The 12,525-nt window shown below is 35.4% G+C and overlaps 1 protein-coding gene across 3 annotated transcripts in view; it reads left to right on the top strand.

The window, feature by feature from the left end:
• The window catches only part of Lrba (LPS responsive beige-like anchor protein), a 445,034-nt gene that overhangs the window by 162,254 nt on the left and 270,255 nt on the right, over positions 1–12,525 (top strand). For all 3 annotated transcript variants that reach the window (XM_070022191.1, XM_070022190.1, XM_070022192.1), the window contains exon 36: positions 258–366. In XM_070022191.1, the coding sequence (XP_069878292.1) occupies positions 258–366 (109 nt within the window). The remainder of the gene's footprint in view (positions 1–257; positions 367–12,525) is intronic.

The following is a 12,525-nucleotide window of genomic DNA, read 5'->3' as shown; positions in this document are numbered from 1 at the left end:
AATCTAGAATATTTAGTTGGCTTTTGTTGATGATGACCAGTCCAATATAAGCTAATGCATTATTGCTAGAACTATAACCTTTTGCTATTACTTTCTTCAATTATTTAGTATGAAATTTTATACCAATAATGTATACTGAAGAGGAAAATCAACATTCTTTCTCTCCAAAATAACAAAGTATTCTACTTTTGTGCTATGACTAATTATATAGGTTGTGTATGTAAATATATTTATTTGGCAATGTTTATCTCTTACAGGTTGCTTAGCCAAACAATGAAGGATCATTTAGTCAGAGTAGCAAATGAAGCTGAGTTTATCCTGAGCAGGCAGAGAGCAGAAGATATTCACAGACACGCAGAATTTGAGGTATGTTTTATATGTTGATAAGAGGAAATCATTGTTTTTTCAATGGTAAAAATGAGAAACTGCCAGGTTAAATGATAGTACAGGCTAAGGAGACATGTTTGTGAAAGAATCATTTTGGATTCTGGGAAGGTATCACATATCTCTTCAGCCTTCTCATCTCATCTCATCTCCAGAGAAGCTTCTTTCTTTGGTTGACTTGATTTTAATAATGAATGCCAAGTTGCAGCTCTGATGGTTTTCCAATATTGAAAATGAGCAAAGGACTTTGGCCCTCTCTGGGAAAAACTGAACTAGCTAAGTAGAAGTGAAAATCTCTATGGTAAAGATATGCTCATCCAGGTTTCCAGAGAGTGGGTTGAGAGACTGATGTTCCTTGCTGAAGAAATGAGGAAGATACAACTCTCTTTTGAATCATCACAGGGAACCAGGTAATAGACCATCTTGATGCCTCTACTCACCTAGCATTTGTACCCTGGCTGGTTTTGGCTCATGTCTGTAATAGTAGCTGCCTAGGAGGCTGAGGAAGCTTCCAAGCTAGCCTGGACAGACGAATCTAAGAGCCTCTTACCTCCAGTTAACCAGCAAAAACTGGAAGTGCTCAAGTGGTAGACTACCAGCCTTGAGCAAAAAAGCTAAGTAAGAGCATGAGGCCCTGTATTCAAGCCCTAGTACTGGCATATACACTCACACTCGCACACGCACATGCACACACGCACACGCGCGCGCGCACACACACACACACACACACACACATGAGTTGCCTTAGATAAGTGGGTTTAGTTGTATTCTTTTTTTTCCATATACCTATAATTACAACAGCACTACATTGTTTTTATTTCTAGAATTTTGTAGTAAGTAGAAGAAATTGGGAAGTGAGTCTTCCTTCCAACTTACCTTCATTAATTAGGGCAAGGTGTAATTCTATGTGAGTTTGAAAACTAACATTTCTGTTTTGTAAATGATTTTTCAGAACCTTGATCTCAGTTTTAGATATAGCTTTTCATTCCTACATTAAACAATTTTTTTAATCCACTGAATTCTATTTTAGAACTAATACATTCTCAAAACAGTGGACAATTAAAGATGTTAACGTGTACTAAATTTTTTTTTATTTTACCACTCTTCTGTTTGATGATTTACTACTGTATTATATCAGCATATTGTATTTAACAAAGTAAGGTATAAAATAAGAAAAACAGATTTGGGACTTAGTATTAAATATATACCAAGTTACAATCTCAATAAAGGATATGGGATATTAATAGTATATTCACTACAATTTCAAATAAGCTTTCCACTGAAGATTATGCCTTAGGTCTTCCAGTCTTTAAAAAATTAATATTTTTTTAAAAAGGCCATTGAAGACATCTAAAAATAGCAAGGTGTCTCTGGCTGTTTAAAATTTATTATACAAGACTATGGTACCTAAGAAAAGTGTTTTCCACAATAATGGAGAATAATGAACATAGGGTTATAGACATGATGGCCTCTACAGACAAATGTGGTTTGGTGGTAGCAGTAAATAGTTTCTTGGAAAACTGCATCAAATACAACTTCTCTTTTAAATATAATTCAGTCAGTGAAAGGATTCCAAATAAGGTACTGTAAATGAATAAACCTAGGGCTGGGAATGTGGCGTAGTGGCAGAGTGCTTGCCTAGTATGCCTATGAAGCCCTGGGTTTGATTCCTCAGTACCACATACATAGAAACAACTGGAAGTGGAGTTGTGGCTCAAGTTGTAGGGTGTTAGCCTTGAGCAAAGAAGCTCAGGGATAGCATCCAGGCCCAGAGTATAAGCCCCAGGACTGACCAAAAAAATTAAAAAAACTACCACCACCACCACCAAAAAAAAACCCCTAAGATTTATTACTTCTATTTAATTCATTTGTAATTAGCCCAACTTGTTGTTCAACATAACTACATACATCTAAAGAGATAATACACACATCTTAAAACAAAAACCTAAATTATTTATAGATCACTAAAAGAAAGCCTTTCAGAATAATCACATACCTAACATATATCAGGTTCATATTTAAATTAATATAGAAGATTAATACTTTAGATTCATATTTAAGATTGAATAAGTAAACCAATTATACTATGTAACTACCCAACCCAGCCTATAAAATAGTACCCCAAAAGAATGTAAAATATGTGGTTGCCTTACATTTTCCGCATGAGGAGACATAAATGAACAGAAAAGGCCAACAAATTTTTCACCAGCTGGAAATGGTAAATTTAATTACTGAAGAGAAATCATGCAGAGAATCTGGCTACTGAACATGATTTACAAAGGGTGTGGGGTGTTCAGTAAAAGTATCAAGAAATGTTTACTACCCAGTAATAAACATGAAGCCAGGTGCCAAGAATGTATGGATAATTCATTGGATCAGATAAAAATACATTATTTTCTTATCCCAGCAATATCAAATTAAAAAAATTAACCCTAGAAGATTTATTAATATTTAAATAAAGGTTACAATCTTTATGAAAAATTGAAGTATAAAATAGACATTACCATTTGTCTTTAAACAAACCCAATAAGACATTTCTGAGGACAAATGAATCTAGTGTAATTCTTATTAGAAACAATATTTGGAATTTTATTTATCTCTTCAGTGAGAAATCTGTTGATCTCTAATATAAGAATTTTTATCAATTCCATAATGTATGGTTTCAACTTTTAAATTGTTATACCTTCTCTCACCTGACAAGGATAGAAGTAAATAATTGCACTGACTCTCTATTATAGTAGTTATATAAACTTATATCACCAATAAACTAAGTAATAAACTATTGAATAAAATTTTAATGAAAACTGATTTTACATATTAAAGACAAAGAATCCTAGAAGAAAATCCATATCATTATGTGTTTTAATGAAAAAAAAGCATGATTAAAAAAGATAAATCAAAAAAAGAAAAGTGAATAGAGAAGTGTACTCCTAAATAATAAGATTGAAATCAAAATACACTCCTAAACCTAATAAAAAACTTACAAATATCACAGACAAAATACCTGAAATAAAAGCATGCACATACACATGAAAACCTAAAATTTATTACTAGTGGGAAAACAAACTAAAATTAAAAGCAAAGGAAAAGCAAAAGGAAAGACAAACACCTGTGTAACATAGGATGAATTTTCTCTTTGAAGTCATGATTGTTGTACAGACTCATGGTAGGGGATAGAATAGTTGTATTATTAATTTGAAGGATCTTTTCCTACTCAGTACTATTCACAAATAACCAGTTCTGGGAGCAGGTAGAAAGGAGGGTATATTTCATTGGCCAACACATGGAGTAAGGGAGCTCCTATTCTAAAAGCACTTTCTCCCCAACCAGATCTGGGTTTAATTTTTTCTGAGACTTGATTATGAGAGGTATGCATGCTGTCATCAAAGATTTTCACTGAGAAGGGAAATTTCAGAAATTATGATGTCATCTCTTTTTTCCCTAATTGTGCATATCATAATTTTTTTAATTGTGTGGAAAATTGTAGGTATTTTTTCCTTATAATGAGTCCAAGGTTATCTAGAGTGTCAACCCAGTATCTATAGAAGATTGAGGTAATCTAGAATCGTCCCTTTGGAGACTGGAAGTGTGTGATAACTCCATAGATAGCTGTTAGGAGCACATGGTTATCAGAATACAGGCTTTAACATTTGCAAACGGTAGTCTCTGAATTACAGCACAACAGGCTATGGGTAATTTTGGGGTTCAGTGTGGTAAGGGTCTTTTCAACAAATGTTGTGGGGGCAACTGGATATCTACATGCAAAAGAATGAAGTTGAATCCTATCTATATCTTATACTCTGTCTTATACAAAGATAAGGTCAAAATGGATCATTGGCCTAAATATAAGCACTAAAGCCATAAAACTCTTAGCAGAAAACATGGTGGTAAGTCCTTATAACTTTTTTTTTAGTCCTTATAACTTTGAATTTTGAAATAGATTAGTGTTATAATACCCCAAACTCAGATAACAAAAACACAGCTAATTGGATGTTCTCAATTGTTTGAAGCCCAGCATGATCTTGTTTCTGTGTTTTCCCTATTTCATCTTATGCCTTCCTCCTTTAACAGCAGTCACATGAATCTTGTTTCAGCTCTTCTAACATGCTGGTTGCTTTCTTGTTTTAAAAAACTGATTGTCAAGGTGATGTACTGAGGGGTCACAGTTACATATATAAGGTAGTGAGTACATTTCATGTCGAACTTGTTACCCCCTCTCTCATTTTTCTCCCACTTTCCCTCCCCCAATTCCCTCACATAGTTTTACAGATTATTTCCAACATATTGTCTTGTGAGTATCACTGTTGCCTTTGCACATTGTCCTTTATCTCATCATTTTGTTGTTCCCCTTCCCTTCCCTAACTCAGATAAATGTATATAATACCCAGCACCAAAATCAAATACAGTGACAACAGGGGATAAACTATAGGAAAAAAAACACTAAAGAGAAAAGAATTCACACAGTACATTAAAAACAATAACAAAGAAAAACTTCTTGTTTCCATATCTTGGAGTTCATTTCGCTTAGCATCATCTTATATGGTCATATGTATATTGCTATTGAACTATTCTGCACATCTGCTAGGACTACCATAGACATATACTAATTATTACAAATGAGGGAAAACATGGGATCTATGCTTCTTTGGGTTTGGCTTACTTCACTTAATACGATTTTTTCCAAGTCTTTCCATTTCCTTATGAATGGGGCGATATCATTCTTTCTGATGGAAGCATAGAATTCCATTGTGTGTCTATACTACATGAATATCCATTAACTACTAACTGGGTACCAGGCACTCCTTGGGGTTAAAACTTCAAGACTCTCCCAAACTCACATCTGGTTTTCACAAATTTACATATTGTTGGGGAGAAATAGGTAATATTACAAGCAGTCAAAATATATGAAGTGTAGTGTTTTAGATGGTGAGTCTAAGGATAGACAGCAAGCTCCCTGGAAAGAAAACAAATGTAGTATGGCCAGTTTAAGTGGGGTGAGGGGAAGGCTGTCACTGTAGGAACTGAGGGAGTGGTCATGGAGGTAGCCAGAGAAAGTACCAGAAGGGTATGATATAATAATTATTGGGTCAGAATGAATAAATGAGGTGTTTAGAAAGAAATGAAATTATAAGGTAGTTAAGGGGCCAGATCACATTAGGGTTTTTCAAAGGCTATTGCACTGACTTTGATTCTTAAAATTGGGAAATTCTTGGAAGACTATGAACTAGTTGGCAAAATAATCTGAGGAATATTGTAAATGTACCCCTCTGGTTGCTGTTTTAGGAAAAAACGAAAGGGAGATAGGAGCAGAAATAGGACACACGGGTGCTTTTGCTATGATTGGTAGAAGAAATAGTGACCTGGACTAGGCTAGTTACTGTGAAGCTGGAGAGAAGTGATTTACTTAGAATCTGTCTTGTTTTAGAGATGACAGGCTATGTGGGAAGTTTAAGGTGAGAGAAAGAAGGGGATCAAGGTGAACTGGATTTTTCTTTGAACAGCTGGAATTATGGAAGTGCACAAGTGAGTGATTGACTTTTGAAGGAGCAGACTTTCTGTTTTGTAATGAGAAGTGAGGAAAATAACAGTTCCCTACATTAGATATTTACAGACTACGAACAAAGACTGCATAACAATATTTAAAAACAATTTAAAGCCTTTCTTAGGATTTTTTGGTAGTCCAAAATGTGTCAAATGTCCTCATGTTTGCAACCGAAGTTTAAACTGTCTACTTTGGACTGAGTATAATATTACTACTCTTATGAGATGATGAAATGGTATCTATATTTTAAATAACATTAATGGCATTGATAATATGAATAAACTAGAATTAATACTAGAGGCAAGGAAGGCTCAAGTGGCAGACTGTGCTTGCCTTGCAAGTGAAGAGCCCCGAGTTCAAACTCAAGTACTGAAAGAAAGAAAGATATAAAAGCATAAGTAAATAAATAGCCAAGCACCCAAAGTGACATTGGTAGGAATAGAAGAAAAGATTTTTAAACAATCTCAACAATTTATTTTTAGCTTTTATATACAGTAAAGCAAAATACACTATTTTGTTAAAATTCAGTGTTCAAGCCAAATGGAATAGTAAAAAGAATGCTAAAAACTTGTGTAGTTTTTACACAAAACTACACTATGTAAAGAATCAAAACTTCTTAAAGTATCTATGTATGTAACTGTGGATATTTACAATTTTTAGCGTATGAGCTATAGTGGATTGTAAAGTAGGGCTTTCAGTCTACAGATCTGATTGGACAAAGTTTATCATAGAACTTCTTGTGGTTGTGGGACAGTGAGGCAATCATTTTGATTCAAGATTCAAGTGTTTCATTTATTTTTTTGTCAGTTGTGGGACCAGAACTCTGGGCCTGGGCGCTGTCCCTCAGCTCTTCAGCTCAAGGCTAGCTCTCTACCATTTGAGCCACAGCACCACTTCAGGCTTTTTCTGCTTATGTGGTGCTGAGGAATCGAACCCAGGGCCTCATGCATGCCAGGCAAGCACTCTACCACTGAGCCACTTTCCCAGCCCTGATTGAAGTGTTTCTGAGATACATTTTGTAGGAAATATACAAGGAAGCAAAAAGAATGGGTAGCCAACAGTGCTCTTTTCTAGACAAAATAGCTGATGAACTCTTATGTCTTTTCTTAGAGCTACTTATTGAATGGTTGATCATATCAACAAAAACATATGATTTCTTTGGGGACTGTACTAACAAGTATTGTTTAGTATATTTTCTACTAAATATCTTCATGATAGTATTAAGTATTTTTATATATGCTGCTGTTTTCTCCTTTTATACATGTCTTTTCTAGAATTTTTATAATAAGCCTTAATTTTAGCAGTAGATATTATATCAAGAACTTTTAGGGGCCATACTCTTGTTAAACAGCATGAATTTGCCAGGTGCTGGTGGCTCAAGCCTGTAATCCTTGCTATTCAGATGGCTGAGATCTGAGGATCACCAGATGAGCCAGGAGACTCTTACCTTTCCAATGAACTACTCAGAAAAAGCTGGAAGTGGTGCTGTGGCTCAAGTGGTAAAGCCCTAGCCTTGAGCACAAAGAGGCTTAGGGACAGCACCCAGGCCCTTAGTTCAAGCCCAAGACCAACAAAGAAAAACAAAATAAAGAAAAGAAAAAAAATGTGAAATCTAGTTCTTAGATGGCAGTTCTGAAATTTACCCAGGAGGAAGAATAATATGCAAATGTTATTCTGAAATGAAAATTGTGAACTTGACTTGAATCAGATTTTGAATAGGATTGGGATGATGTTTAATTATTCTCTAGACTAGAGAGGGGATTTCTCCCTCAGCTTTAACCATATTCTTTTATTCTTACTGTCAGCAGTATGTTGGTGAATCTGAATTGTCTTAAACTTTTAGAACTCAAAGCTTTTGTTCTTAAAGGGTTGTTTCCAAGGTTTGGTACTCCTGGGTATCTAACCATTGAGAACAGAGATAATGGTAATAAAAGCTGACTTATTGCCTATTTATTATATGTCAGGCACTATTTAAGACTTTTTCATACAATAACTTACTTAATTTTCACAATAACCTGAGAGCAAAAGAGTACATTTGGCTTCGGTATACAGACAGAGAAAGGATAGAGAAATTAGTAAATTGCCCTGTAATTTCAACTAAAAAAACCTCCAGATTCTGCTTTTTAAATTATCATGGTATACTGTCATAAAACAGGTGTTTAAAAATGATTTCATTACCTTAATGATGATGAGTACTGGAGAAGATAATATAATAAATATTGAGTTCTGTTAAATAGTAGTACCTTTGCAAACTGTCAGTGAGTAAACTTTGGCTTTAGTTAAGAAGTCTGGTTGCTAATACTAAGCAATCTTTTTTAAACTTTATTTTATTTTATTTTTTTATTTTTGCTTATGTAGTGCTGGGGAATCAAACCCAGGGCCTCATGCATGCAAGGCAAGCGCTCTACCACTGAGCCACCTTCCCAGCCCCTATACTAAGCAATTTTAAGCATCTTTTACTCATCTCATTTTTTTCTATACTGGTTACTTAGTACAAATATTTTCTTATGCCATAAGTATAAGTGTTTTAAAGTATTTTTTACATGTCTTGAATGTAAGTGAATTATCTTTATGATGATTGATTTTACTTATTTTTGAAGGTGTCAGTCTTACTCTTGTAAATTTCTTTTCCCCTTCATTTTGTTTTTCTTTCTGGGTGGTACTAGGGTTTAAACTCAGGTACTTGCTCTTGTTAGGCAAGAGCTATACTACTTGAGCCATGCCCTTAGCCTCCAAGAATGCTATCTGTAAATGCAGTTGAAGTTAGATTGTGATCAATGGTAAGCTCAAGTGTTAAGCCCCTGCCTAATAGACACCAGCCCTTAGTTCAAACTAGCATATTACTCTCAAAAGATCCCCGTCCCCCGTGCTCGAAATTGCATTGTGATTGCATTTGTCTTGATTTTCATTGAGTTTACCATGCTCTCTGTGTGGTTAAACCTCTGTATTAACTATGGAAGGGCCTGCCTTTCTGGGCAAATAACTACATATATTACCACTGATCTGTAATTATTACTAAGATGTTTAAGTAAGGCAATTTTCTACTAATTAGAGAATAGACTAAAATTTTCATTCTTCATGCAATAATTTTTGTGGTGCTAGGCATTGAACTAGGGTCTTGCATATGCTGGGTAAGTGTTCTACTACTGAGCTATACCCTTAGCTCTTTTCCATTTAGAATCTATTGGTGAGGTCTGCTTTTGTGGGAGTGTTCAGCTTTCAATCAGAGACAACTGGAACATTAGCTTTACTAACAATGTCAGCTATTTGAGCTGACATGCTGAACTAAGCAGAGACTCAAAGTGTAGCTCTAATAAATAATGGTCCCTTTTTCTACTAATTAATGAGTTTACACATTCCCTCACAATACTGGTATATAAGATAGATTGCTATAGACTGTAAAGTACTTTGTCTCTTACAGCCTTGTTTAGGCTTAAAGTTATTCATGTGTATGTAATGTATAAGAGTTCACTAATTACCTGAAAATGAGACGGATAAGGATTGGGCCATTCTTTTTACTTGAGTTTTCTACCAGCAATGAAGAGCTGGGCTAAAACACTTGTTTTTATTATGAATGGTGAGTGGTCTTAAGGTATTTTCTTCATCATTTTAAACTATATATATGTGGCTATATATTGCTTTTTTACCAGTACTTTTGAAAACCTTCTTCTGCTAGCACATAAGTACTTTTGAAAACCTTCTGCTAATAACTATTATAAGTCTAGGACAAGCAGAAAAAGTCAAAAGCTATGTACATATGACCATATAAGATGATGTTAAGTGAAATGAACCCCAAGATAGGGACACAACTTGTTTTTTCTTGCTTGCTATTGTTTTTAATGTATCTAAAATGTAGTAGGTGATTTTTTTTGTTTCTCTTGAATGTTCTTCCCCCATGGTATAGCCCCTTTTTTCACCATATTTGATGTTGGTGCCCTGCATCTTGTATATACATTTTTCTAATTTGGGGAGGGAAAGGGAAATAACAAAATGCTGAAGCAAGGATACAGGATGACCCATTGTAACAATGAGATGCACAAGACACTATATTGAAAACAAACTTTACAACTTGGAGGGGGGAGAGGGGAGTTGGGAAGGTGGGAAAGGAGGGATGGTAGGGGAAAAACAAAGGAGGAGGTAACAATGCTCAATAGGAAATGTACTCATTACCTTACTCAAGTCACTGTAACCCCTCTGTACACTGTTTTTACAATAAAAAACAAAAAAGAAAACCTTCTGCTAGCACAAAAGTTTGAAAACCTTCTTCTGCTAGCACATATTTATTATCTCAAGCTCTCGAGTTTTATCTCTGATTACTCTTTTGAGCTCCACAAGAGAGAGAGAGAGAGAGAGAGAGAGAGAGAGAGAGAGAGAGAGAGAGAGAGAGAGAGAGACAGAGAGAGAGAGAGAGAGAGAGTGTGTGTGTGTGTGTGTGTGTGTGTGTGTGTGTGTGTCTGTCTGTCTGTCTGTCTGTCTGTCAATGGGGCTTGAACTTAGGACCTGGGCACTGTCCCTGAACTCTTCCTCAAGGCTAGTGCTCTACCACTTGAGCTGCAGCTCCACTTCCGGTTTTCTGGTGATTAACTGGAGATAAAAGTTGCACAAACTTTGCTGCCCAAGCTGGCTTTTTGAATTGTGATCCTGATCTCAGTCTCCTAAATAGCTAAAATTACAGGCATGAGCTACCAGTGCCTGGTATATTTTCACTTGAAATCTCTGAAAGTGTGGCTAATTTTTTGGAAGAGAATTTCTGTAACTGTCTTTGTTCCATAATATTCTTGATTTTCTCTCATGTGAGTAAATACCTTTCCATCTGCCTTCTTACAAAAGTCACCCACTACTCTTTTTCCACTTAACTCACACTTGGTAATAGTCATCAATCACGTTCTATGGAGTTTCCTCCAAATATATCAGTTATCAGTATTTTTTTTATCTCAAAGCCCACATATATAGTCTCAGATATCTGCAGTAATCTTTTATCTGGTTTATTTTTAGGAGAACCAGAGTATAATTAATTCTGAAGCCTATGTTTATGCAGCTCTGTAATCTTTCAAACTGCTGCTAACAGTTTATATTTATTTCTCTGTTTTTTTTTTTTTTTGCCGGTCATGGGGCCTGAACTCTGGGTCTGGGCGCTGTTCCTCAGCTCTTCAGCTCAAGGCTAGTGCTCTACCACTGGAACCACAGTGCCACTTGCGGCTTTTTCTGTTTATGTGGTGCTGAGGAATCGAACCCAGGGCCTCATGCTTGCAAGGCATGCACTCTACCGCTGAGCTACCTTCCCAGCCCCTATTTCTCTGATTTTTTTCTTTCCTGCCCAGCTCTTCTGTGTGCTTCATGAGGGGAAGAAGGACACACCGCACATAATGGGTGCTCAGTAGATATTGTTCAATAAACAAATGCTAGTTTTAGTATCAAGTTGGTTCCTCTGATTGAAATTAAGATAGCTGGTTCTCTGTGTAAACCAAAAATATTATATAGTAGACTTATTTCTGATCTTTCTATTTTGTTTCATTTGACTGTGGTCTATTTTCAATACTAGCACCAAATTATTTTGGCTATTTTAACTTAGTAGCATATTTTGAATTAGATTGAGTGATACCTTCAGCTTCATTGTTTTCATCCAAGATTCCTTTTTCTTTTTTGGGTCTTTGTGATTGCATATGAATTTCAAAACTTGTTTTTCTATTTCTGTGAAGAATGTTATTGAAACTTTGGTAAGAATTGCAAGAAATTTGTGATTGCTGAAGATAGAAAAGATATTTTATAGACAGGATCTTGTTATGTAGTTCAGAATAGATTTGAACTTTTCTCAGCCTTGGAATTGCAGGTGTTCACCACCATCACTGATTGACCTATTTTTTTTTTTAAATCAGTGTAATTCTCCCAATCATGAATACAAAATACCTTTCCATCTATTTGTGTCTCCAAGTTTTTCATCAGTATTGTATAGTTTTCAGTGTGAGTAGTTGTTTATTTTCCTGGTTACATTTATTCCTAAATAGTTCATTGTTTTTGTAGCTCTGTTTTCTTGACTTTTCCCCCCATATACTTCTAGGATTATTTGGCAGTCTTGACAAATTTTATGCCCAGGCTGGCCTGTAAACATGATTCACCCACTCGCTACCTGCTAAGTATCTTGGCTTAGGCTTGATCCACTACAACTAAAAGAGGGTTTTAAATGTTTTTGCCACAAAGAAATGACAAATAATTATGATATGTTAATTATCTTGATTTGACTATCAAATGTTTATGCATATGAAACATCACATTGTGCCCTATAAGTATATTCAGTTGTTTTTGTTAATTAAAAACTAAGCAAAAAAAAAAAAAAAAAAAAGGCCGTGATAGAATTATCATTAGTCTGTTACTGACAAGAGTTACAGACCATGGGGCCAAGTGTGGCAGTTAACTCTTATACTTGCAGCTATTTTGGAGACTGAGATAGGAGGATAACAGTTCCATGTCAGCCCTGCTAAGGGGAAAAGAAAAAGCACCTTAGCAAGACCTTATCTTTGCACACATGCTGCATGTGTGTAATCCCAGCTACTTGGCAGGCAGGCCGGCCATGGTCTGAGGCTGGTCCTGGACAAAGATTG

The sequence above is a fragment of the Dipodomys merriami genome, unplaced genomic scaffold, assembly GCF_024711535.1.
Source record: "Dipodomys merriami isolate MVZ:Mamm:240054 unplaced genomic scaffold, mDipMer1.0.p SCAF_15, whole genome shotgun sequence".
NCBI classification, from domain to species: domain Eukaryota; kingdom Metazoa; phylum Chordata; class Mammalia; order Rodentia; family Heteromyidae; genus Dipodomys; species Dipodomys merriami.
Note: the sequence above shows the minus strand (reverse complement) of the source record. Positions and strands in the feature narration are given on the sequence as shown.